This window comes from Mustela nigripes, chromosome 6 (genome assembly GCF_022355385.1).
Source record: "Mustela nigripes isolate SB6536 chromosome 6, MUSNIG.SB6536, whole genome shotgun sequence".
Lineage (NCBI taxonomy): Eukaryota > Metazoa > Chordata > Mammalia > Carnivora > Mustelidae > Mustela > Mustela nigripes.
In genome coordinates, this window is record NC_081562.1 from 65,149,992 (window position 1) to 65,171,560 (window position 21,569).

At 39.7% G+C, this 21,569-nt stretch overlaps 1 protein-coding gene across 2 annotated transcripts in view; it reads left to right on the forward strand.

Moving 5' to 3' along the window:
• Positions 1-21,569, forward strand: part of TMTC1 (transmembrane O-mannosyltransferase targeting cadherins 1) — a 266,298-nt gene that overhangs the window by 229,522 nt on the left and 15,207 nt on the right. For both annotated transcript variants that reach the window (XM_059402726.1, XM_059402727.1), the window contains 2 exons: positions 4,635-4,743; positions 20,465-20,567. In XM_059402726.1, the coding sequence (XP_059258709.1) occupies positions 4,635-4,743; positions 20,465-20,567 (212 nt within the window). The remainder of the gene's footprint in view (positions 1-4,634; positions 4,744-20,464; positions 20,568-21,569) is intronic.

Here is a 21,569-nt window from a genome sequence, read left to right on the forward strand (position 1 = left end):
CAGATACACGGTAAGTACTGTGTTTGCTTTGGCTTTAATTCATTTATTTAATGTTTCTAAAATCACTCATTATAACCTATCTCCCTTTTTTAAAATTAATTTTTTAAAACAAGAAGAATGTAATATCCTCCTACTTTATTACAAAAGTAATATACTTTCAGGGTATGTGGGTGACTCAGTCGGTTAAGTGTCTGACTCAATTTTGGCTCAGGTCATGAAGTTAAGGTTGTGGGATCCAGTCCCAAGTCAGGCTCTGCAATCAGCATGGAGTCTGTTTGGGATTCTTTGTCTCTCTCTCAGACGTGCTGAGTGTGGCCAGCTGGTGGAACAGGACAGATTCGAAGTTTTAGATGAAATCCTGGTGTCACAGTAGCTGTGTGCTGGGCATACGTCACTTAGCTCTCCAAAGCTGTTTATTTTATTCAGGTGTTGGTTGCTGGTATTGTTTTCAGAATCTTAAAAATTGCAGTAATTATGCCTAATTCATTATACTTGAGAATGAAAATAAAGAATGCAAAAGATTCACTTACTGTATCCTTAGCAGAGAATAAATGTTCAGCAAACAGCTACTGGGAAATGGGAACTATTGACAACTTGCTTGCATGGCCCACTTATGCGTGGACAGACACACCCCCCCTCTACGAGGCAGGGGCAGGGGCCCCTCTGTGCTGCGCCAGTGCCTTAGAGAAGAAAAGTGAGCTGGAGCCCAGATACTCTTTGGAATGTTGAGCTGAAAAACAAAGAGCAACTGTCCCTGTGGGAGGCTGGCCTTCTTGCGTGGACCAGGGCAAATCACTGACACCGTCGGAATCTCACCCTCTTCCCTGCTGTAAATTAAGGAGGATGAATTATACCCATAATTCTCAAATCTGTCTCAAATCTGAATGGCTGTCATATTCTCATTGAGTGTTTGCTATTAGGAGGCCGACCCTAGGAACACCCAAGGTCTTTTTGAAAGCTCTTGAAGTGATTTTAAGGTTCACAGGGTAGAAAAGCAGTGAAGTCGGTGATCTCTCAGGTTCTGTAGGATAAATGCCAATGTAGTCTGGCTGGACCAGTGGGTACCTGGTTATGTTTGGAATGTTGCTCAGAACCACATTTTGGAAGGTTTTAAACAGTCTATCTGTACGCAGCAGGGCCTCAATGAAGATTTTTATATAAAGGAATGTGTTGAAGGCAGTGCTCTAGAAAAAATGTGTCTGTCAGTTGTCTGCATGTAGTGGAAAGAGAAGAAAGAGGGAACTAGAAACAGGTTGGGAACGAAGGTGTAAGCAAGCAAAACTAAGTAAGGCACAGTCTAGTTGAGAGAATTGCAGTATTGCTGCCATGTTTTAATTAGTATGAGACAGTGGAGAAACATGAGCTGTAATGTGGGAAAAGGGATGCCTCTGAAGCCAGAATCAAACGGAAATAAAGTTCAGTTCTCATGTGGTAATTATGGTGCTTTATGACCAGAGAAGGTCCTAGGGAGATGAATTATCTACTCTAAGTTACTATGTCAAAACCACACCTATTTCATAAGCTCCCACCAAAGGCTGAGCAAAAGAGGCACTACAGAGGAACCGTCTCTCCCCACTATTTCTCTCCCTTTCAGAAATAAAAACAGCAAAATTACTGCTTGTGAGTTTCTCAGGGTTTTGTTAAAAAAAAAAAATTTTAAGTATGTGTTAAAAGTGGCATGTGCCTGACACCTCTTGGTGTCTAATGATTCTTGAAGGCTCAAAGAAGCAGGGAAAAGGGAAAATCATCCAAGAATGCAGAGACAAGAGGAAAAGTCTTAATCTTTGCATCTTGGAATCCTCCTAACCCAAATTACATGGTGAGCTATTTTTCTGAAAATGTGTCCATCCTTCAAGAGATTAATAAAGTTTTTCATAAAGAATTAAGTTTCCTGTGAGGAACTTTGTTGCTAACTTTTCCGCTGTGTCCTATGAATGTTAATGGACAGCTTCAAGTGTTTAGATTCCTAGGCTGCATTAAGTGGTAATTAATCTCACCAAGTTCATATATAAAAGGTTTAAGCTGCCTTTCTAACTGATGTGAGCCATGACAAATGAAAATCACTGAATTTTTACTATCAAATTGTTGTAGGTTTTTTTCCTGCTGATTCTGAAGAATATCCTAGCCCAATTATATCCCATGGGGCTTAATCTTCAGCCTTAATTTCCTAAGTCTGAATCTTCTTCTGGATTTTGGGAGGATTTCCAAATTAATGAAGTTTTTGAGGGGTGCTTAGGGGGTGCCGTTCGGTAAGCATCTAACTCTTGGTTTTGGCTCAGGTTGTGGTCTCTGGGTTGTAAGGTTGAGCCCCCCCATATCAGGAGACTCTCTTGCCCCCTGCTTCAATCCCTCCCCTCTAAAATAAATAAATAAATCTTTTAAAAAATTTATGAAATCCTTGGAAGAAGAGTTCTGTTAACCATGAAGTCAATAGTCAAATGACCAGGATTTAAAAAGAAGCTTGCATTTATATGTACCTATGGACGAAGTGTGTCAGGATATATTTTAGATTAGAAACCCAGGAGTACATAAACCTAGTGGACTTCCATAGAGTCTCACAAACACTATTTAAATGTTTGTTGACTAAATGAATGAATCCGTTAAAAAAAAATCACTAAGAGAGCTGTGGTGCACATTTCTTATAACCCTTCAACTTTTGAGCCATATCCCCAAAATAATCCAGTGAAGCACACAAGTGTTACGCCTTGTTCTCAAGGGCAGGATCAAGAGGAGCCCGGTAGGAGTTAGCTCACCCCCAGTGAGAAGAGGATAGCATGGGCAGCCACCTCCCTTAGGTAATAGCTAGCATGTAATAGACTGATGATGATAGATGTTGGCTAAATTGAATGCAAGGCTTGTGCTGGAAACATGACTTTTGTGTTTTCAAGGTCTATGATAGAAGACTCTTTTCCAGGTAAACTTGCCTTGTAGCATGCTGCTTCTAGCACTTGCAACTCAGACTCACGGAGTCAATATTGGTTTTCCCTCTCCACATCTTCATCGTACAGAGACCAAAACCCATGGGGGTTTTGCAGCAGGAGCTACACTGAGCTGCCTTGGCTAATTTATGGAGCAACTCTGCTGAAATCTCAGTGTGCGAACAAATTACTGGAGAATCTTTTTAGAATGTAGGGTTCAATTCAGGAGGTCCAGATGGGGCTGGAGGCTCTGCATTTCTAATGAGCTCCTGGTGAGGTGGATGATACTGGTGCATGAATCATACGTTGAGCAGCAAGGTCATTAAGAGGTGGGTTTCTAAGTAGTTAGAAGAAGAACAGTGCTTGTGATGGACAAGCACTGGCTCTCCATCCAGAAGACTGGTTATATCAACTGGATGTGTCACTCAGCTTTTCTGAATCCAAGTTTTCTTATTAGAAAAATTAATATGATAGGGCAATGAACACCTGCTGCATGGATTGTTGTGAAAATTAATACCTGTTTTGTGAAAATTTACCAGAGCATAAGGTACATTGCCGAGTAAATGATCGTTGACCCTAAATAGTGAAAACAGAAGCACAAAATTCTATATTGGTACCCAGTAAAGATGGGGGGGGACCCTTAGGCTGTGCTCTCTGCAGTTCAGGGATTTCTTGTTTTTCTTTCTTTTCATTCCACTTCTTTTACCAGTTACAATGCCTAGCACTTGGCAAGTGGTTAGTGTTTATGAAATTGTATTAGTAGCAAAGTTGATCACTGCCAGTGTGTGTGTTTTTGGCTTTAAAAATACTGATATATCAGGGGGCACTTGGGTGACTCAGTGGGTTAAAGCCTCTGCCTTCAGCTCAGGTCATGATCCCAGGGTCCTGAGATCGAGCTCCACATCGGGCTCTCTTACTCAGCGAGGAGCCTGCTTACCTTCCTCTCCCTCTGCCTGCCTCTCTGCCTGCTTGTGATCTCTGTCAGTCAAATAAATAAATAAAATCTTTAAAAAAATAAATAAAAATACTGATATATCAGGATAATGTCCATGTGCCTCCCCTGTGGCACTAGCAGGAAAGAGAACTGCCACCCAAAATATTGGTAATAATTCTGGGGCCTTGAGTCCTCTCTGAACCAGAAATAATCCCTTTCAGGAAAAGACTAAAATGAATAAAACAGAACCAGCCCATATTTTCAATAAAACTTTGATGATAAAATAGCCAGTCATTCTTTGTCAGCCAATAGTCACAGTATTTCCTAACTTGACATATTAGGTATAAATTGTTGCCTCTTAGATATAAAAGCTCAGGTTAACGTGAGCAGTTTGGCTGGCTTGTCCCTGAGAGATGGCTCAGCGCACCTTCCACATCATTGTAAGCTGGCTCCCATGAATGCCTCCACAATTGTTCCTCTGAGGGTTGAGGTTTCTGGTTAACAAACTTATAAAATACTAAAGCTCTCAAGAAAGTGCATAGGAGGAAAGAGAAGGTAGAAATATCAGTGAATAAACTGCAGCATCATTTACATCTCTTTCCACTGAGAATTCAGAAGCAGAAACTATTGGCACCTTGAGACAATCTAGTTAATTCATTTGCAGTGAAATCCAGAGGAAATCAGGTTATCTTTGCTAAAAGAAATGAGATCTCAGCGTCTAATCAGAGGATTTAAACAAAGTGTTATTAAAAGATGTTTTTTTTCCCTCTCTATATCTCTAGGTCCCAGGAGAAAAAAGAAGAGGCTATCACCTTGCTGAAGGACTCCATTAAATACGGTCCCGAGTTTGCAGATGCGTATTCTAGCTTAGCTTCATTGTTGGCCGAGCAGGTAACTGTGTCCTTTGAACTTCACATATTAAAAAATTTTTCCTGTTGAATGTATACACTAATATTATCTAGATTTTGATGCTAATGGTTCAATTTGTAAACTCATATTGGACAACCAATTTCTATGTCAGTTTTCTTCTTGACAGAAATGACAAGTGTACCTTTCTTACTCCAATACTCCTGGTCTAGTGAAGGTAGCCTTTAGACACAGATGGTCCATTAGAGGTCATTGGTGTATTCTGTGTCACTTTGAGACAGAATCTGTCAAGAGCAATACACAAGACACACCTAGATGGCTCAGTTGGTTAAGTGTCTGCCTTCCACTCAGGTCATGATCCCAGTGTCCTGGGATTGAGCACCATATCAGGCTCTCAGGGAACCTGCTTCTCAACCTCTGTGGGCCACCCCTCCTGCTTGTGTTCTCTCTCTCTCTCTCTCTGACAAATAAATAAATAGTTTAAAAAAAAAAAAAAAGAGGGGTGCCTGGGTAGCTCCATCAGTTAAGCATCTGCCTTTGGCTCAGGTCATAATTTCAGGGTCCTGGGATTGAGCCCCACATCAGTTTCTCTGCCCATTGGGGAGTCTGCTTCTTCCTCTCACACTCCCTCTATGTTCTCCCTCTCGTATAAATAATTAAAATCTTTTTTAAAAAACCTCTAAAAATTTAAAATAGAATGAGTGAATGAATGAATGAACAATGCACACTATTTGCTTATTTTATTGCTATTTACTTAATTTTTCTGGGGAATTGCTGATGGACTCAGATCTCCAAACTCAATATGCAACCAATTATTGATACTCTTAATAGATCTTGTGTCTCAGTACCTGTTAAAGGATCACATGAGGCTCATAGAACAGACTCTGAAGAGACAAACATTTCTGGTGGCATAAAGGGATATTTTTCTTCCCCTCCTTCTCTTTACTTGTATCTAAATGATTGGATACTATTTTTCAGTGTTTTGGATACATGTCGCCTGCTAAGGGGAAACAAACAAATTATCTTCTCTAAATTGATGATACTGTCCTGTTGGCACATGTAAGTGCCTTCAGTAGACAGTGGATTCTGCTCTCACACAATTGCCAGACTGTCTTTAAAGGTTTTATTTATTAAAGGTTTTATTTATTTATTCGACAGAGAGAGAGATCACAAGTAGGCAGAGAGAGAGAGGGGGACGCAGGCTCCCCACCGAGCTGAGAGCCTGATGTGGGGCAATCCCAGGACCCTGAGATTACGACCTGAGCCAAAAGCAGAGGCTTAACCCACTGAGCCACCCAGGCGCCCCCAGACTTTCTAAAAAATCAAAGTCAGCACCTTGCAAAGATGCCCTATAGCATTCTGTTGGCTTAAATGTGATGAACGTTGGTTACATAGAGGTGCTATTTATATTCAAAAAACTTTGGAGGTTTCACCAGGATGCCAATTTAGAATTTTCTGTGGATATTTAAGTGTTAGAAATGATAAGCTTAGTTTTCATGCTCTGCTATTGTCCATGTAGTGTAGTTGGGCTTTAGACAAAAACCCATGCCTGTGGTGGGTGATTTCAGTGCTATTTTAGCACAGTGGTTAAGCGGACAGGAGGATGGTCGTGTTCTGTGTATGGTATACACTGGCTGTCCTCAACTACCTTTGGCTTGTGTTGAAGCAGACACTGTAGGAGACTTCTGAAGCAAAGATGGATTCTGCCATTGTTCCTTTTTCTCAGCTCATCCTGTTTCGCTCATTTTCATAGGACCTTTCCCCTGCCTTTGCCTGGCTGCGTGTCTTGCCATTACTCAGACATGCCAAGCATGCTTCTCTCTTGGGGCCTTCGCACTAACTGTTCCCTTTGCCTGCAGCACTTCTCTCCCAGACATCATAGAGTATCCTTCCTCCTATCACGCTGGTTTCTGTGCAAAAATTGCCCAATCAGAGGGGTTGTCTATGATTACCCTTTTTAACTGCCAACCTCTCACTGCCCATCATGTTCTCTGTCACTTTGTCCTGCCTTATTTTTCCCAAATAGTATTTATCATCATCCAACACACACATATTTTTAAGATTTCATTTATTTATTTGAGAGAGAGCATGAGCTAGGGGTGGGGGAATGGTGCATAGAGGGAGAAGCAGACTCCCCGCTGAGCAGGGAGCTGAATATGGGACTTGAATTCAGGACCCTGGGATCAATGACTTGAGCCAAAGGCAGATGCTTAAATGACTGAGCCACCCAGGTTCCCCTAACATATGTTTGTCTGTGATCCTTCTCCCACCACTAGACTATTTAACTCATGAGAGTGGCCATCCTTTCTATTCATGGCTATATTCCCATGTCCTTCACATTGTATGCAATCAATAAATTTTGAGTGAATAAATGAATCTATATGAACTGAAGGATATATAGTCCCTCCAATCCAGTACATATTCTGAATTTTCCTCTTATATTATGGGAGGACTAAGTATGTAGGCCACATTGTTTTGTAATTGATCATACCCAAATGTAATGTGTTTGTCCTGCACTGAGTGGTAGTATGAGGACCACCATGTGCAATTGCTCTTCATAACCATAGAATCAGGGATGGTCTTGGGAACAGCCCTTACTACCTCATGCAGTGTCGTCTTTATGAGGACTCAGGAGAATTTCTCTCAACTCAGTATTGGGAAAGGTTCTGCTTCTGAATTGAACTTTTTTCCCTTTATTTTTAATCTAACACAGGAAAAATCTTGTAAACACTAAAAAGGGTCAACTCTATTTCCATTTTCCTTGCCCCCAACCTCTGACTAACAGCCATCTGGACTGTATAATATGCTTTTCTGTAGGTACCACTTTTATTCCAGGCTTATCATTTTCCTTAAATTATTTTATTCAAGTTTTATTTCCAATTCTTAAAACTACCTCAATTTCTTTGTGGAATAATGGGGTATAAGTAAGCAAATACACTTCACTCTTGAACAGTGTGGGAAGTAGGGGTGCTGACCACCTGTGCAGTCAAAAATCCACATATTGGGGCGCCTGGGTGGCTCAGTGGGTTAAGCCGCTGCCTTCGGCTAAGGTCATGATCTCAGGGTCCTGGGATCGAGTCCCGCATCGGGCTCTCTGCTCAGCAGGGAGCCTGCTTCGTCCTCTCTCTCTCTCTGCCTACTTGTGATTTCTCTCTGTCAAATAAATAAATAAAATCTTTAATTAAAAAAAAAAAAATCCACATATTGACTCCCCCAAAACGAAACTACTAACAGCTTACTGTTGACTGGATGCCTTACCGATAACAATAAACAGTTATTAGCATATATCCTGTGTATTATATGTGTAATATACTGTAGTCTCACAATCAAGGAAGCTAGAGAAAGAAAATGTTATTAAGAAAATCATAAGCCAGAGAACATATATTTACAGTGCTGTCCTGTGTTTATTGAAAAAAGCCTGTGCATAAGTGGACCCATGCAGTTCAAACCCACATTGTTCAAGGACCAGCTATAAATAAAATAATGCATTCATTGTTCCCAGCTCTTGTCTTTTTTCCCAGTTCACAAGGACAGATGATAAGCATTTAATTGCTCTTCTTGATGAAAACTGCCCTTACGCTAAATGACATTATCACTTACCTATTATGAGTGATAACGTAGTATGTTTCGTGGAGCTCTTTGCAGATACGAGAATGTGTATCTAGTCACACAGTTCCATCTTCCTAAAATGCCATTTTATCTTTCTCCCCTTAAAATTCCTCCCTAGTTTTCAAGATCCAGTTCACCTCCCACTTCCTCCCCCAACATTTCTCCACCTCCCCTTCTCATGGGAGTAGAGCTCCTATAAAATTTATGAAAGCTCACACATCAACGTGCAAAATAGTCACACATTTTTATTTCTTGAATTCAGATGTGGAACTACAATTTAAACAATTTTTCAGGTACGTTTTCTTCACAAGACCGTAAGTTTCCTTAAGAAAAGCAGCATCATCTTTGTGTGCCCATTTCTTTTCTAGGGCTTAGGACAGTTCACTGTATGATACAGGCATTCAGACAGCATGTTTGGATTTGATTTTCTTTGAGATTCAGGTACTCTGTAGTGTGATATTAAGAGCATTTGATAGGGAGCTAGGACACCTGGTTCTAGACCTTTCTCCATTAACCAACTGTACAGACTTGGGTGAGGAGTACTTTACCTCTCTGGGCCTCAGTTTCCAAATCTGAAAATTGATAAATATTCTAAATTATCTTTACTGCATCTATAGCACTAACATTTCAAGAGTATGTCAAATTATCTTTTTTCATGTCAATTAAGTGCTATTGTTTTTTACCATTTTTTTAATCCAAGTGTAATTAATATACATTGTTGTATGAGCTTTGGTTGTACAACAGAGCAATTGAATAATTCTGTACATTACTAAGTGCTCATCAGTATACATGCCCTTAGTGCTCATGAATATTTCAATGAATGCTGTAAGGTTCCACCGTAATTAGTGCTATTGTTTCTGTACAAATAAAGGATTAACATGTTAATATTGTGAAAGTGAATTGCCTTCTTCAGTTGTGTTTTCTTTCTAAATTAATGAGCTCCAATTTGGTGAAAAGTTACTGCTCTAAAGATGATTAAGATGTTCTGTGATCTCAAAATGTACTACAGTCCATTCTGCAGTATCTTGCTATTAACACATCTTATAGGAATTGGAAGTTTAAAAAGGACAAAATATGTATGTTTCCTCTGTCATGTTTAAGGTATGTTAGATGCCGTATTTAAAATCAGCTGTGTGATAAATTTAATTTTCGTGAACCACAGTGGTAAATTGGAATAGAGTTATTGTGTGTCACATGTTTGAAGTTATGAACAGTTTTCAAGAAGAACAAAGAATGATTACAATCATGATCTTTCCTGCCATATAAGGGTCACTTTTTTTTTCTTTTTCTTTTTTTTTTTTTTTAACCAGGCTTTCCTGCTCTAGGTTCGAATGTAAAATGCTATGAGATCTAAGAATGTAATTGAAAGATTGAAAAGTTTTCTTTTTTCCTCCTTTAGGCAATTGATTTTTAACATCAAAGAGACAGAACAGCTGTTGGGCATAACTCAGGGTTGCCTTTCCTCTCTTTCAACAGCTTGTCTTCATGTTTTGAATTCTTCAGGAATAAAAGAGTGCTTCAGAGGCACAAGCAAGGCACAGAGAAACTGGTAGAGAGAATCCACCCAGCTTAACATTCTTTGGTAGTAAATGGATTCATTTCTTGGTGGCACAACCTTATTTAACAGCATTCCAGAATCTCCGACTCCCAGAGTGTATGAAAGCAAGGACTGCAAACCTTGGCCACTCTGTAACACAGCGTGAGCCCGTCCCTTCATGGAGCAGGCCGTCTTCCAGCATCACCAGACACATGCATGGCCTATCCGCACTGTTGTTCTGGGCCAGTCTAATGACAGAAAACTGTCCTGTACCCCTGGACCCCTAAAGTGGGTCATCCTGTAATGGGCTCCCTTTGAGCCCCGTCTGACAGAGAGCTTGTTGGGCGCAGTTGTGTTATCACTTCCCTGATCACCCCTTTCCTAAGCTAACCTCTTTTCTTTCACCTTGATTCTTTCTTACCCTGATTTCCAGATTCTTAGCTTCTGGTCATGTTGCTTTGCATAGCCTCTGGACGATCCACTTTCTCTGTGACAGGATGGCTTCCTGTATTAAAGTGTAGTTCGGCAAGTTCAGGTTGGAATAGAAATACTTCCCTGGCTTGACGTCCTGGGTGTCTGCTAAATGTCACCCTGAAATGAGTTCTGCTGGTTGTTTGGCAACCGCATGGCACTCTGGCTCACATTGGAGACAGTCAACTCAAGTCCCTATAACCTGTGAATCTTTGTTAATGCAAGCCTCATCCATGCTGAAGGCATGTTTTTAAAATCTGGCTGAAAGGACTCATCTTTATCTGTATTTAATTTCAACTTCTTTGTGATCAGTCTGAGATTTCAGGTGTTCTAGGACTTTTTGTCCTTTTTCTGCCATCTTTATATTAACTGGCCTTCCCAGATATTTCACTTGGTAAATTAAATAAAAATAGCTTCCAGTTACTTATTTATGTTTTTGATTCAAAAATGTTGCAGAGACCTGCATTGTGTCTGTAGGATCTTCTTGCCAGGTTGACCTCTCTTTCACCTGAGACTCTTTACGTACAGTTATTTGTTGGTTCATTTAGCCAATCATGTTATCATCTAGCTCACCTCATCTTATCTATGAGGATGTTGTGAGGTGCTTTGTTAGAAACCTGCTGAAATCCTTCCCCTGATTGGAGGATGTGATTCTATTAGAAAACAACAATGAGGGGCCTGGGTGGCTCAGTAGGTTTAGCGGCTACCTTAGGCTCAGGTCATGATCCTGGGGTCTTGGGATTGAGTCCTGCATTGGGCTCCCTGCTCAGCAGGGATCCTTGTTCTGCCTCTGTGCCTCCCCTCTGCTTGTGCACTCTCTCTCAGACAAATAAATAAATACAATCTAAGGGGGGGGACCCACCCCCAAAAGGTTTCATTTGCCATCCCTTGCTTTTACAGTAAGCATACTGCTGTCTGTTGACCCCATCTCCCATCCCCACTGCAAATAGAACCTGGAGTGTAGTAATCTCTTGTGGGATTTGCCTGGGACTAATATTTTGTTCATTCTGTTGGAATCCAGAAGTAAAAAGTAATTCTTTCTGGGCACAGTAGAGAACTTGAAGAGGGAAAATTTGAAAGATGAGTTAAGCTGAAAAGGCATTATATGCGAGACTTTTGAGGCCCACAGTGGAGCCCCGATTTGAAATTGATAGATAATAAGAAACAAAGGCAAGTGACGAAGGAAGAGGTTTTTAAAACCTGGAAGGGAGAAAATCATGTGGAGTATTTTGAGGAGGTTTTTAAATGCATTCTGGCATAAGTAGTGGAGAGCCTCCTTTCTGGAACAAAGTGTGGGCATGGACAGACGTTATTGTGGGAAAAGAATCCCTTTGTATTTAGGAACTATTTGTATGTGAAGGCTGAAAGGAAAAGAAAATGGAAAATTAAGAATTCCAGGGTCAAGCACCTAACAGTGAGAAGACACATAGCCACTGAGCACCATGGGGAAGCCAAGGAGGTGGGAGATTCTAGAAAGGGTGGAAATGAGATTCACTTCCACATTCCTTTTCAGTTACACAAGTAATATGAAAATGTAAATGAAATGTATGAAAAAGAGAAGATAAAATATACCTTTTATTAATAATGTAATATCTGGAAATAAAGAATATTATTTTTTTAATTTCCTGCAGGTCTTTCAATATACTTATTTTGTTTTCATACTTCAATTCACATGTAATTTGTATCCTATTCTTTTTCATTTGCTATTAAATTAAACATACTATACCTGTTTTCATGGTGCTAGACGCCCTTGATAATACCATTTTAATGGCTACTTACTAGTTATCAAAATTATACATTGTGATTTATATAATAATACCCCAAAGTTTGGTCACTTGGTTTCATGTGTGCATGCACGCATGTGTGTTGGGAGGACAATGAACTTTTCCTTTCTTACGTCTTTTTTAAAACAATATTTTGAATCATTTCTAATGATAGATTCCTAGAAGTAGAGTTCCCATATCAAAAGAGTATCATCATATTTCACTGAGATACCTTACTAAATTTCTCTTGAGGTATATTACTGAATTGCTTTTCTAAAGAGTGGTACCCATATCCTCTGCTCCCAGCAGTGTACAGCCTTTAAATGTTGAATGTTAGTGGAACCTTTAAGTGGAACTAATGTGTGGACAGATGGCAGCGAAGGAGATTAGGGCTGGGAAGGTGGATTTAGGACTCAAATAAATGAAACCACATTATGAGTAAGTTATTTCTCTGAGGGGAAAATGAAGAAAAGCATGTGAAGAAAAAAAAAAAAAAACCTTGAAGAATTTTTTAACCTTCTCATTTTACAGAGAAAAATATGGTGTGTACTGAATTAGCTGCTGCTCAAGGTGATAGAGATAACTAGTGTGAGGGCCAGGACTGGACTGCTTTCTTGACTCCTTGGCACTGCACTTTGACTATATGACTCTGAAGTCCTATGACTGGACTGCAATAATGGGCCATAGTCAAGGAGGTTGGGTGTGGAAGGAGTGGGAAAGAACAGAAGAGATAGAGGAAACCACAAAGGGTGAGCTGTCATAGAAGTGAGATACATAAAAGAATCTGCAAAAAAAATTGATGCCTGTGTTTGTCTGCTGCAGCAAAGAAGTCAAGAAAAGTGAGAACAGAAAATAAACTCTTAGATTTAAAGTCAAGGTGGTCTTGGACTTAGTGTTCTCTTCTAGTTCTCCATACCACTCAGAACTGGCTGTACTCCAGCTTCACAAATAGGACTGTAAACTTTTATAAGCCAACCATCATTTTTAAACAGCCTACTCTTATAAGAGATGATATAGGTTGCATTACACTAACAGTAAAGGGGGAAAAAAATTAACACTGCTTATGACTCTGACCCATTTTAATTATTGCTAGCCCCAGGTTTATAGCCTATTGAAAAACTCAGTCAATTTCATAACACTTAAGATATTTTTATTTAATGTATTTTGAGATAAGACTTCACCGGATACAAGAATGAAAAGAAAATTGGAATAATAAAATATAAATTAGGAGAGTAGACCAAGAGTGGATAGTCTAGAATCAGCTTTTCTCCTTCTGCCATATTTTGGGTCAGTTCAGCCACATATACTGTTGCATTGTGGCCAGGCCAACTTGAACCAGACCCTACTTAAAGAATTATTGATTTGATTATTCAGCACATACTTACTGAACATCTAGGTATCACTAAACACTAGAGATTGTTGAACTAATAAAGTACAGGCCTTATCCTCATGGAACTTAGAGTCTGGAAGGGAAGGCTACCCCTGAGCAAAGAACTATAGCCCCCTCCCCAATATCTAACACAATTGTGACAAATGTGTAATGAAGAAGTACCCATGAGAATGTGGGAAGGGGCACGTGGGGGGCAGGGGCAGTGGCCAAAGAGCAGCATTTAATCAGCTACCTGAAGAACTTCTGGATAGCAACAAGATTTCAAAAAAGAATGGGAAAAGCTTTCTGGCTAGAGGGAATAGACCACATGAAAGCTCAGGGGTGAAGAAGAGTGGGATCTCTTCCTCTAATAGAAAATCATATGCCTGGAAGTGCAGAGAATGAGGACAAATGGTGTGAGAAGAGTTTAGAGATGGGGGAGGGGGGAACTGCAGTTCTCTGCAAATATGGCTCCCCCGCTTTTTTTGTGGTCTCCTGACAGTGTTATATACCTGTAATTGCTTACTCTCATCACACTTTTTCTTTAAAGCTTTTCTTTAATGATTCTTGGCATTTCCTCTTTAAAGTGATTGTTCTTTGCATAAATTATCACAGAATAGTGTTGATCACAATCTGCTGGGTGATAAAAAAAAAAAATTTCAAGATTAAGAAAGAACTACCATTTCCTTGGTGAAGAGAAATGCCAAGTTCCTTGGTTCATTTTAGTTGGATAAGAAAGAGAATTAGACATCAAATATTGACAGCTTGTTTCTTATGAATGTCCCTGCTGAGGACTGATAGGTGAAAGAACTGTTTTGTAAAGAAAATAAAAGCAAAGGAGAGGGTGAGAAAGCAGGCATCTCTACTCTCTGTTTTTTTTTTTTAAGATTTTATTTATTTATTTGACATAGAGAGTAAGAGAGAGAGTGCAAGTAGGCAGCGTAACAGAGTGAGATGGAGAAGCAGGCTCCCCACTGAGCAGGGAGCCTGATGCAGGGCTTGATCCCAGGACCTTGGGATCATGACCTGAGCCAAATGCAGTTGCTTAACCAATTGAGCCACCAGGCGCCCCTGCTCTGTATTTTGAACTGCCATATTTTAAAGTTTCTTAGAGAAATCATTGACATGAGTTTAAACATCCATTGCTCCTAAACTTCCCAGGTTCGTCATTGCAAATAAAGACATGGGGCTAATGGGAAATACCTTAGAGATATGTATGCTCATATCATTGACCAGAATGAAAATACTTCTAGAAAACAATTCAGGTGCATGACCATGGTGTCAGGGTACTAGGAGAACTTTCCATCCCAATCTCTGTAGGTCCTTCAACACTTTGGAATATCATATCTTATACCTTCTATACATTAAGTACCTGTTATGGGCCATTCATTAAACCAGCTGTTCACAAAGTGTTGACTGGGGACCCCTGACATCCAAGAAGGTCAATGCAGTTTTCATAATACTATTAACAAGTAATTTGCCTTTTTTAACTCTCATTCTCTCATGAGCGTACAGTATTTTTTTAGAGGATCCATGATGTATTTACAATTACGAAAAGACATTAAAATGTTCTCCCACTGGGGCGCCTGGGTGGCTCAGTGGGTTAAAGCCTCTGCATTTGGCTCGGGTCAGGATCTCAGGGTCCTGGGATCGAGCCCCACATCAGGCTCTCTGCTCTGCAGGGAACCTGCTACTCCCCCTTGCCCCCCGCCCTCTGTGCCTGCCTCTCTGCCTACTTGTGATCTCTGTGATGTCTGTCAGATAAGTAAATAAAACTTAAAAAATAAAAAATTCTCCCACTTTCCAATTAAATGTCTATTTTTTAAAAATATTTTATTTATTTATTTGAGAGAGAGATAGTGAGAGAGAGAATGAGCGAGGAGAAGGTCAGAGAAGCAGACTCCCTGCAGAGCTGGGAGCCCGACGCAGGACTCGATCCCAGGACTCCAGGATCATGACCTGAGTCAAAAGCAGTTGCTTAACCAACTGAGCCACCCAGGCGCCCTCTATGTTTCTTCATATACTTCAACTAAAATCATAAAAATAAATTAGCACAGGAACATCTAGGTGGCTCAGTCAGTTGGTTGTCCAACTCTTGGTTTTAACTCAGATCGTGGTCTCAGGGGTCCTGAGATCAAACCCTGAGTCAGGCTCCATGCTCAGCAGGGAGTCTGCTTGGGGATTGTTTCCCTCTGCCCCATCCCACCCACTCTGAAGTAAATAAATTAAATCTTAAAAAAATAGACTAGCTTTAAAGTACATATGAGGATCCATCTGTCTTCTATTATTAAGCCAGGCATTAAAGAGATTTGTAAAAATACGGAATAATGCCAGTATTCTCACTAGTTTGGGGTTTTTTTTTGTTCTTTTGCTATGGAAAAGTATTTTTTTATTTTTTATATAAATGTATTATAGTTCAGTTTATTATATTTTAAGTAAACTATAAATATTTTTTATATTTCTCAGCTTTATGTTCATTGTGGTGAATAGTGATAAATATAGCCCACATAAACAAAGCTCTTTGGGGGTCCTCAGTAATTTTTAGAGTATTAAAGGATCTCAAAACCATGAAGTCTGAGGATGGCTGCATTAAGCCCGTGTCCATTTGTCCTCCTGGTTGCTGCAACTTGAACTACAAGAAGTTTTCCAAACATATCAGCCCACGAGAGTAAATTAAAGTTGAGTTGCTTTTTCCAAAGATCTGCTCTTCACTTTCCCTTCCCTGAGGTAAAAAGCATGTCATGTTGGGTAATTACAGCATGTAAAAAGTGGAGATGTTGACTATGTTTTATCTCTCCCCCAAGGCCCATTTTCTTTCCACCCTACTGAAAATGCTTGAGCCTTGGAGAGGAGCCCATGGTTGCAGGCTGCCCATTTTAACCATCGTCCTCAAAAGTGATTTCATGCTGAGACAGGGGTTATTGGGGACTCTGATGTACGGCAGACAGTATTATTTGTCAGAGCCATTCTCTGGTCACAACCATTTTTAATTAAAGTTGTCCTATAAATAACTTATATTCACTTCCTCTGGATCTCACAAGTCAGTAGAGACCAGGAATGATGAGCTTAGGTCAGGACATCTAGCCAGATGAGGTAAATAGAGAGGGAGTGCTTAAAATAGAGCTTCAGGGATTAAGGACTACTACTTGTTAAGATAAATGCATTTCCCTTCCAGAGAAGGTGGAATTTATTTTAAATAAATACCTCGAAGGTATTTTTCTTCTTTGGTGGTGGCTCCTGTTCATTTTTTAATAAGTAGAGCTAATCATTCCTTGAAATTTACAGTCCAGCGAAAGGAAAAGACAGATATTGAAGACATTTTTCATAGAGCCCAAGTCTTGAGACTGCCCTTGGATGACCAAGGGCACACGGATACCATCACTAGCTCTTGACACACATGCTCTTTTAAATCCCATTACTTCTTTGGACCTTGAAAATTGCATTTCTAGTGGAAACCCAGCTCATAAACCCCCAGTAAGAGAAGTTTTAGATGAAAAAGATGATCTCTGACTCTCTGAGAGCAACAAGATGGGGGAAAAGTAAAATGAAATCAGGTGAAGGAGGAATTGCCCTTGAAAACTCTTGTTGACTGTTGTATTTGACTTCACCAAATCAGACTGTGAAGACACCGGTGTTAACTCTTTTCAGGAAAAGTACCTTTCAGTTCTCCCACAGTTCTTCCAGATTACTTATAAAGTGATGTTTCTTAGATCTGAAGTAGCCACAGATTTTTTTCAAGACGGCTTTGTGTTCTACAGCTGCTGGAGGTAATGCATCCAGCATTCTTGGGCATTTGGATCATGACAGGTGTCGAGGAGCTATCTCACCCCAGGTCTTAGTGTCACTACTGGCTGCCCTTGTGGTTCCCCCCTCATGACACTGTGACAGTACATTGCGATGCCGTCTTCCTCTCTGCATCCCACTCGACTCTCCTGGCAGGATTGTGTCGGTCTTGTTCACTCTTCTGTCTCCCCTGCGTACTTGGCACATGTATGGTGCTCACAAAATAGCTGTGGACAGGACAGATGGATATCCAAAAGTGTAATTGTTTCTTTTGATGCCAGAGACACCATTATTGCCAGAAATACTGCTTTTATGCAGGGCTTATTCAGTTCCCTGTCCACCAAAAGCCTAAATTCTCTTCCCTCTTCCCTTGTAGCTATAAGATATGGGCCATTTCTCTTAGCCACTTTGTGCCTAAGTTTCTTCATGAGTTAAAAATGGTGGCAAATTAGTGTCTTTTTAGTATATTTCTATTTATTTATAAATATAAAGTATTACTCTTTCCAGCTCTAATATTCTTTTATTTTCTTGGCTGAAAATCTCATCCATTGTATTTTTAATAGTTGGGTGGGGTTAGGTTTGTTGTTTTTTTTTTTGAAGTTTTGATTTTACCATGACTATGTTAGTGTGTTTTTAAAAGCACCATATAGTATAGAGAATTTGATCCTTTTAAGACAAAGGTGACATTAAAATCGAACAGTAACACTTGTGAAATGGTAACACAGGAAACTTGAGATCTCTAGGAGCTGACACCCCAGCTTTGGATTAGCCAGGTGTTCTTTTTCTGGTTGCCTCTAGGATATGAGGTGTTTATTAAACTCTGTTTCAGAAGATGATTAAGAAAAGTTAAAAGGAAAAAACACCTGGGTTAGTTAATTATTTCTCATTTAAAGCCAACTGAAGAGCTCTTGTAGGAAAGGAACTTGAGACACCTGGCTACTCGGACAGGGCCACGACTCCTCATGGGGCCGCAGGAGCCACTCTAGGACTCCTGAGCTTAAGAGAAGCTGTACTTCCCTTTTTAAAACACTGCTGTCATTGGGTTGTATTTATTAGTTCACTCGTTTTTGAGCTCCTGATAGAAGTATTTTGTTCTCTTCATCTCCCTGTTTTTGGTATCTGTCTCCTAGTGATACAGTAATAATGCTAACACTAACTAATGATCGTAACAAGGATATGTCTAACGTGATAAAGGGCTGTGTGCTGAGCATTGTTCTACGTGCTTTACATGTTTTGATCCATTTAATACAACAACCCTATGCGATAGGTACTACTGTTATCCTATTTTACAACTAGACACGTAGAAAAGTGAGGTCACATAGATAGTAAATTGTGGGACTGGCATCCCAATGCACATAGTCATGCACTGGCAGCCCATTGCTTCATCGCTGTGCCACACTTTCTGTAGGCCTTGCAGTAAACATGTCCTCAGTGAATGAGTAAATGAGAAGTATGCAGTGGTACTTGGTAGCTATTAATATGATTAGAGTCTTAATAATTTATGTCCTGCCTATCTCTAAACACACATACACAAATTTGTTGGTCCTGCAGTGAATGATAGCTTCATAAAGTTTTTCTTCCCTTTAATAGATTGAAAAGATTATTTTGAGATTTGAGGTTTTTATTCTTTAATTTTCCTAAATTAGACTCTGTTTGGCAATCGAATGGATCTCCATTTTCGCTGGACTGTGGCTTTGTAATTCAAATAGGTGAAATTTGCCAAATTCAAACTACATCTTGTTTCCTAAATGGTACTTAAATGTGTGGATTCGAAGAGATGGCCTTAGGGGCACCTGAGCAGCTTAATTCATTAAGTGTCTCTTCATTAATTCATTAAGTAACTCTTGATTTCAGCTCAGGTCATAATCTTGGAGATGTAGGATTGAGCGCTGCGTCGTCAGGCTCTGGAATGCAGTCTGCTTGAAGATTCTCTCCCCCCCACCAACTCATGTTTGGACGCTTGTGCACATGTGCTTTCTCTCTCTCTCTCTCTCTCAAATAAACAAATAAGTAAATAAAGTTTCAAAGAAATGACAGTGGTCCTTCCACAGAGAGTCAAGTGTCTTTACTTTTCTGGGTCAAATCAAATGGAAGCTCTTTGGCTTATAACACAAGGCTCAGTGCATTTTTTATTCACAAGCCAAAGGGTCACATCTGAGAAAATTGATGCTGTACATTCCCTTTGTGTGTGTCTGGTTGAATACTTAATAGTAGTAAATGTGATAAAATTATGGAAAATGCCTACCCTCAGAGCATATTAAAGGAAAAGTTGCTGTGTGCTTTATGCCTGATTATTTCCTTTTACCTGACCTTCCCAGCAGTACCAGGAAACTGTGAAATTGTTTACTCATGAGTAATTGTTAGGACCTGGGTAGCTTTGATTCATTAAGTAGGTTTTACCTTCTATATTGTGAAAGAATGTGTAACCCTGTGAAAAATGTACCTAATAGCTAGTTCAGAATTACTAGTGTGCTAAAGCAAATCTTTAGAAGAAGAGCAGGACAATTAGGAAGATGTGGCAGTTGATCTGGGCCTTGCCACAGTAATAAGAGTTGGAGGTCTGCCTTTGGAGAGAAGTATATTCCTATTGGAGGATTTGGCTCTGAAATGAAAACACAGGTTGACTAAAAGAAGCAGCACACAGTTGGGTGGACTCTAGAACTATTTTGATTAAAGAAAGGTCAAGGCCAGTCCCTCCTGTAATTGGCATCAGTCTCTTCCTTTCCTCAAAAACCTCCCCAAATAAACCATGCAGTGTGTGTAAAGAGAGCGTTAGCTCTGCCAAGTGCAGCTGTTAGATGGATGTCCCGGGACTCCTTGGCTCCCAGATTGTCACCTCTCAAGATATTCCTCTATGGATGTGTCTGTCACTCATTTTCACACAGAGTTACTGGGGTGGAAAGCATACCAGTCAAACAACTATTTGAGGCTTTTTCCAGTTGCAGGGCAAGTCCTTCTAGATGTCTTTCTTAGTAAATATCTGCTTGTTTGCCCCAAAGGAACTAAATAGGAATGAATATGAATTGTAGGAATTTGTGCCATTGGCACTGACTTTAATTCAAAATATGTAGTGTTTGATCTTGGTGCCTGTTACACAATAGATGCTCAGTAAATTGGTTACTTACCTTTCCTATTCTGTTGTTCAGTTTTTTGTTGTTGTTGTTGTTGTTATTTTGAACTTTCTCATTTATTCTCCTTTATTCTCTTTTAAAGGAGAGATTTAAGGAGGCTGAGGAGATATACCTGGCTGGAATAAAGAACTGTCCGGACAGCTCAGACTTACACAACAACTATGGGGTTTTCTTAGTTGATACTGGTGAGTGAAATTAAAGAGAATCTGTTCCATTGAGATGAGATAATACTATCTATCAAACAAAATGGCAACCACCCAAATGATTTCTCTTAAGTAACATTCACTGGGCTTGGCAGGAAACTCACACCATTGACCATCCCATTGTACCGTGGGGCTATCATTTCTCTAAGTCTTCAAGTTCGGCTCAGTAAAATCCACCCAGTTTGTATAGCACTCAGAAAAACTACCTGCATATCAGAATACTTGCTGATTTAATGAGTAGCAGGCTTTTGAGTATCATTTAGACAAGTCCATAAATCTATGATGATGAAACAGTCCTCAGCAATGATACACGGCTTGCCTCTGAATCTACTTACCAGCAGATGGAAAATACTTCTGTATGCCTGATTTTAAAAAGGCTCCAGAATTGTTCCATCATTCTTTACTTGATGTAGATTACAGAAACTATATTATTATTATTATTGATAGAGTGCTCTTACATGACAGGTGCTATATAAAATATACTTACTCCATCTTATTTAATGCAAAACTTTACTGGGCAGGGATTCTGTTTTCTTTATGATTTGTGTCCCATCTACTTTTGACACGCTATGAATACTTATAAGGAATCAAAAGGTAGTTGAATTTAATACAAAAGCACCATTCTATTCTCATTGACTGTTAGGCTATCTTCCTTGTGATAAAATTATTTTAATTATTTTGTCAGTATGAATACTCAAATGGGTTTTTATTTTCTAGTATATCTGAAACATTTCTGTTTAATAAAATGTAAATTTACATTCCAAAACTCCTAGGAAATGCCCCTTATATTTAGTTTTGTAGTGCCACCTGCTGGTTTCTTAGCAACACACTAATACATTAGGTGTCCTGAAGATATAAAAACTGGAAGAGACCCCTTGTTGATCTGGTCTTCCCTCTTCCTTCTACCTCAACAACAAACAGTGCTACTCCCCTAAAAATCCCACTGGCTATCCTGTATATCTTCCTGCCACTTCCTTCATAGTC